This window comes from Schistocerca americana, chromosome 1, assembly GCF_021461395.2.
Source record: "Schistocerca americana isolate TAMUIC-IGC-003095 chromosome 1, iqSchAmer2.1, whole genome shotgun sequence".
Lineage (NCBI taxonomy): Eukaryota > Metazoa > Arthropoda > Insecta > Orthoptera > Acrididae > Schistocerca > Schistocerca americana.
This window is the reverse complement of record NC_060119.1, coordinates 500298142-500304755: the sequence shown is the minus strand read 5'-3', so window position 1 is coordinate 500304755 and position 6614 is coordinate 500298142. Positions and strand designations below refer to the sequence as shown.

Sequence of the window (6614 nt, the reverse complement as noted above, 5' to 3'; positions counted from 1 at the left end):
CGAATTACTTAAAACGTTTACGTTGTTCTCAACGAAACTCTCGACTTCTCATCAAAATTATCGGCATGCGGTATGGTGTGTCTGCGACGACGTGCAACATCTTTGACAAAGAATTAAAGTTTACAAATATTGTAGGGTGTGGTATGAGTTGTTGAAGTGAAAGTAAGGTATCAATATGTGGATTTTGGAAAGGCTTCCCATAGGTCTTGGCATCATATTGTTATTTGTCGTTTACGGTGAGCATCATTCAGTTCTGACAGTCGTAAGATGTTAATATATATAGAAGTAACCGTTTAATTAATATATGTTATTGAGACAGGTAGAAGAAATAAAAAGTGTAAGGTTTACCGATACCATTGTAAATCTGTTAGAGGCAGTAAAGGAGTTGGACGGGCAGCCGATTGGAATAGATAGGGCCTTGAAAAGAAATCAGAAAATAAGCCCCAACAAAATTAAAGGAAGGGTAGGGCCTAATGGAATGTTGAGAAATTCAATCAGGTGATGCGTGGAGAATTGGTTTAGCAAATGAGATAGTAAAAGTACTAGATGAGTTTTGCTATTTTGGCAGCAAAGTAACAGATCATGGCCGAAGTAGACAGAGTGTAAAACGCAGAGTGTTAATATCTAATATCAATTTAATTTTTATGAATTCATTTTTGAAGGTATTATTTGTGTGGAGTGCATCCTTGTCTGGAAGTGAAACGTCAGCAATAAGCAGTCCAGACAAGAAGAAAATAGAAGCTTTTGAAATGTGGAACTATAAAAGAATACCGAAAATTATATGGGTATATTGAATAACACATAATGAGGTACGGTGCTGATTTGAATTTTAAGAAAAAATAAATTTGTTACACAACTTGACTAAAGTAGGGGATTGGTTGGTAGTATACATCCGGAGGCACTAAGGAATTGTCAATTTAATAATGGAAGGAAGTATGGTGGGGACTTTAGAGGGAGGTATAAGGGAAAGTGAGTTGAAATGGATGTGGGTTGCACCAAACCAATCTTTGGACTGAAGATCACAACAATGTTGCAGCGCAGTGTATATAAACAAAACCAAAAGCATGTGTGTCTGAACTTGTAATAATACAGTTATGACTATATACTACTATATACTTTGTGTTCAGTACTTTTCGATACCATAAGTTACATTAATATGTATTGATGCTTTTAATGTCTGAGATGACTCTTAAGATCTTTGTAATATTACCTATTAATTCATTATGATGTGTAGAAAGTTCTTCTCTGTAATATTTTTGGAATTAGTATAAAACCAAAGCACAGATGAGTATATATATTTTGAAAATGAATACATATATATTTTTGGAACAAACGAGTAAAATACATTCAAAAACAAAATGAAAGCATAACTCCTCGGGGATGTTATATTTTAATCAGTGAAAATACCAGATGAATGATATACATGTACAATATGTCTGAATTCAAGGATTCAGGAATCCAGTTAGTGATATATGATTTTAATTTCTTATTTATATTTATTTATCCACAAATAATCTCACATTGATAAAGGATTTGTAACTGTAATACAATGCAAATTAATGGCTCAAGATATGCAAGACACGGCATACATAACGTGCTTTGAGAGGGTAGGACAGGTGGTCGGCCAATAATAATTGGCTGTGGTCATGTAGAATACTAAGCTAGCAACTGTATGCAAACAACAGCTATTTAATATAACTGATGGAAGAGTAGCTTTTTCAGAGTTTTGCTATGTTAAATGTAACTTGAAGAAACCAAGCATGTAGCACACAAAGTGGCTGATTTCAAGCCTAGATTCCATTAATTTCTAGTGAATTTTTTCTCCACACTTATCATTTAAACTGTCATGGTGCAAGATTTCTCATATGGATCTGTTGTTTATATTTTACACAGTTTTGTTCTTTGCTGGTGTGAAGATCACTGTGCACTGTGTGTAAAACTTTTCCTTATTGTTGAATCTTTGAGTCTGGAATGACTCAAGTTGGAATACATTAGGCTACTAGTGTTTTTTGTGTGACCACTGCCAACTTAAGCAGTCTGACGATGCTTTATTACTTATAGAGTAGCTTGTTTTTTAATTTTGTAATTTGTTTTGAAATGAGTAATTTGGTAATTCATTGTCATCGTGGGCACTACCTATGACTCCTCGGAGAAGGAAGGTTGAAATACATTGGGAAGCATGTCTGACTTTTATTTCTGTAATTGGTTGATTTAAAATTCAAAGTACTTTTGTCATGGCAGCACAATGTGAGGGTGATGGAGTACTTAAATTGCTCCTCACCGTGCATCATCCAGTGTGCTACACAGAGCTTTCGTCTTCTTGTTTATTCAAATCTTAATTTTTTTCCTGGTGTAGGACCCTCTGCACATTATCAGATGCTGGGAGCTTGTCATACCAATATATTTAATAATGTGCAGATGGCCCTTAAAGATTAGAATAAAGATTATCCCTTGATGATGGCAGAAAAGTGCTGAAACATCCTTGGCTTGAGATGAAAGAAATGGTCATTTGGATAATCGGTGGACCTTATATTCAGTAATTTTATATGCAAACAGGGTCACTGCAAGAGCATTGAAACAAAAACGATTTATGTACCTCTGTTTCAGGGGCCCTTGTGCCTCTTTTCATGGACACCATTATGTAGCCTGGCTTCACCACTGTATTGTCATCTATACTAAGAACATGCTCAAGCCATTAAAGGTGGTTTTCTCACTCTTTTCCCCAAAATGGAGCAATACCAGGATGTTTCTTAACATCAAAATTTGAAACAAATCCAGCAGTCCATTAAAGCATCTTTCATTCTGTACTTCTCTGTAGTACACCAGTGCTTGGTGTGGTAATACAGTGAACAAACAACCAATTACTGTGACAGTGATAAACTCTATTCTGATGCAGCCGACATTGCAGTCAGTCTCTCTCTCTCTCTCTCTCTCTCTCTCTCTCTCTCTCTCTCTCTCTCTCTCTCTCTTTTTCCACACACACACACACACACACACACATATTCACATTCAAAATAGTTACCACACTCATCTGATTATTATCTAAGATGGATGGAAAAATATTTAAACTAACAGATACGTCTTATCAGAATATAAAATATGCACTGTAAAAATATATGTCTGCTGAACTATTTATTTAATTTGGTATATCCTTTTATGCTTGTGTAATGCTGGGATGCGGAGTAAGTTAAAGAATATCTAAAATGTAAATTACACAGAATGTGTAACAGACAGAATCAAAGTGGAGAAAAAAGATAGGGCTGTCACACAAGGATTAACACATATTGCACAACAGTACGGTTCATAACGAGCACTAGAAATGTGCACGTAAAATGTGTAAAAACTCTGTATGAAAAAATTCATCTAATAAATGAAAGGTTTATCAGGTGTATACAGCTTTATTTTATTTTTAAATAATGTGCTGTTACTACATAGACATTTGATGCCTTTACGGTCGCTCTATTCGGCTGCCATGTCCAACGTCAAATTGATTTGTGTGAACAGTTAATATGTTAATACTGAAGTGCTGTGCACCTTTGTATACCCGAGTTAGATGTTTGAAATCACAATGGAGGTCAGTCCTTCTTCATGTATTGTGATCCTTATGCATTTCATTGACTTCATAGTGCACATGATTGTCAGCAGTGAAGCTTATTATGGAATAAATGCACTGTCTGCCAAAGAAAGAAAATATAGTGAAACACTCAGAAGGGGAGAGAGAAATGAAATGAAATGAAATTTCCCAGATTGAGAGGGAATGTGATATTATTTCAGTGATTACAAATTTGAGTGAAATTTAGAAATAACTTGACAGTATGAGCTAAGATGTTGCACCTTCTCTGACCTGGAAGCCCAAAATGATTCACTTAGGAAAGGTGTTGTAAAGCCATTGTATCCTCTTCTTTGGCAAGTTGGCCCACAACTGTTCTAACTCGTCCTTGGTATCCTAAAATCTGGCACTGGGGCACAGTTGACATCCAACCTGGTTTCACAAGCGTACTGTCAGGGACAGATCTGGGGATATTTTTGGCTATGGAGGCACCTCAACAACATGTCAATAGTTCATGGAGAGACATGCCATTTTTTGACAACCATTATCCTATTGAAAAATTGCATCACAATACTGCCACAAGAGAGAGAATACATGAGGATTCAGGAGGTTGAGGATGTGTTGTTGCGCCATCAGGATTCCCTCAGTCTCTATGAGCAATGATCTGAAGTCCTACCTGATGGCTTTCCGGACTGTGACACCATGACTAACAACGCTGTGCCTTTCCAAAATAATGGAACCCCTCCCAAAGTCACCACTATACTTGTCCACGATGGTCATCCAGGATAATGCAGAATCAAATGTGATTCCATTCATCAGCAGCCCAAGCTTCACAGACACGGCACAACTCCAAATGCATGGTTGACAGTCTAGCAGTGTTATGGAAGCATATGCATAGGCTGGTAATTCCCTTGTCTGTATGCTGCTGGTCTCCAACTCATGGTGTGGGACAGCCCAGAATGTTGCAGGAAGTCTATTACTTATTCTCGAATGGTAGGTGCAGATGTGATGGGGTTACAATGTGCTTGGTGTGCAATACAATCGTCGTCCCTTGTGGCAGTCATATGTAGTTGGCCAGAACTTTCATGATGCAGAGTTAATAATTGGTGAGCTAATAAATGATTTCCACATGAATTTTCTTTCTCTTTAACTCCTTAGAGAATCTTACTATCTGGATAAATATTGTCTTAGGAGAGCATTCATCATCCTAAAATTCATTTATATGTAAGTAACCATGTTGTTTCAAAAGCCAAGAATGTGGCCGACCTTAACTTGTAAAGGTCATACTAATTTAGGAACTATGGGTAAGCAGCATGTATGTTAAGTGTGGCAGATGCAACCCCAGACATTTGCCTAAAATATTTGGACAAATATCCACTGTGGAAGAGAGACTTTTTGATTTGTTGAAAGTAGAAAAAGGTCCAGGGAATAAAGGTGATTAAATGTGTACCGTTTGCTGAGACAAAAACGATGTTCAAATCCTTGTAGTTTCTGTTAATTACATTTTTCACTTTACCACTGAAAATGCTTACAACAAAAATAAGATGTCACAGTCAACAAAGTTGAGTCTGCTGTTTCCTCTGTTTATAAATATGTACCCTTTGTGATGGGACTGTGCTTATCAGGGAGTGTGTTCTGGTAATTTAAAGAATGTTGTGGTCTCTTCTCCCATCCATCTTGCAGATTAAATACCACCAACATACATGCCACCAAGCTTTGTTGCCATCTTCTCACCAAAAGAACTTAGTACAGGGTGACAATTATTGAACTATTTGAATAAAATGTAAATTAGTTACAAACTACAGTGTGTACACACTGTATTCAACATGTAAATGTCACTACAGATACTCAGATTTAGGTTATGACATGTTCGATATGCCTGCCATCTTTGGCAATGATGTAGCGCAGAGAAATAGTGAAATTCTGAAGTGTTGGAACATCAGTGCTGTTGATGACCTCCTGAATGGCTGTTTTCAGCTCAGCAATGGTTTTGGGGTTATCACTGTACACTTTGTCTTTAATGTAGCCCCACAAAAAGGAGTGACACGTGTTCAGATCTGGAGAGTATGGCAGCCAGTCGATGCCGATGCCAATGGCGGTCCTCAAAGTGCTCCTCCAGGACGTCACACATTCTCCTGCTTCGATGGGGTTGAGCTCTGTCTTGTATGAACCACATCTTGTCAAAATCAGGGTCACTTTGGATGATGAGGATGAAATCAATCTTCCAAAACCTTCACGTACCATTCGGTAGTCTCTGTGCCATCTAGAAATATCGCACAAATTATTCCGTAACTGGACATTGCACACCACACAGACACCTGTTGAGGGTGAAGAGACTTCTTGATCACGAATCACAGATTCTCAGTCCCCCCAAATGCGACAATTTTTGTTATTGACAAACCCATCCAAATGAAAGTGGGCTTCGTCGTTAAACCAAACTACAATGCGCATACTAATTCTTATCATGCCCCGTGGCCAACGACGCTGTGTGAACATCCTAACAAAACCTGTTCGGAAGTTATAACAATTTTATTTCACGTAGTTCAATAAGTGTCACCATGTAAATGGGAGGGAAGGGTAATTGATTGAAAAATATGATAAAAAAAAGGGAAACATTACTGTTGATTTCGGACCACAAGGATCAGAAATTAAGTTATTGTAACCTTAAAAAGACCTGCCTGTGCTCCCCCAGCTGTCGTGGAGTCCTTGCCAAGGTGGGAAGAAAGGGGAACACAAGAAGCTTACTGGTAATGACTGTATCACTGTAGTGTACAATAAATTAATTCAGATCTCACATTGAAAAACTAAATCTTTTGGCACTACCTTGTGGTTCATTGAAGGAAAGTAAGAAACCATGATAGTATGGGTCTTATGAGGAACATTTTGGAAAAATAAAATATGCTTGCTAGTTGCTGTATGAAACTGTGTGTCAGAGCTTCACAAAAATATTCGCGTACGTGGTGCACTATTCTACTACTATTGCATCTGGTAAATGTAGTTCCAGGTTTTTTCATGCTTGCAAGAGTATATCGAAAGCAGAGGAATTAACATTAGTCTCATCAGC

General features: G+C 37.5%; 1 protein-coding gene across 1 annotated transcript in view; it reads left to right on the top strand.

The window, feature by feature from the left end:
- Positions 1-26: 26 nt before the first annotated feature.
- The window catches only part of LOC124604528, a 28204-nt gene continuing 21616 nt past the window's right edge, over positions 27-6614 (top strand). Inside the window, exon 1 of the mRNA XM_047136486.1 lies at positions 27-236. Coding sequence (XP_046992442.1) covers positions 176-236 — 61 coding nt within the window. The 5' untranslated portion in view covers positions 27-175. The remainder of the gene's footprint in view (positions 237-6614) is intronic.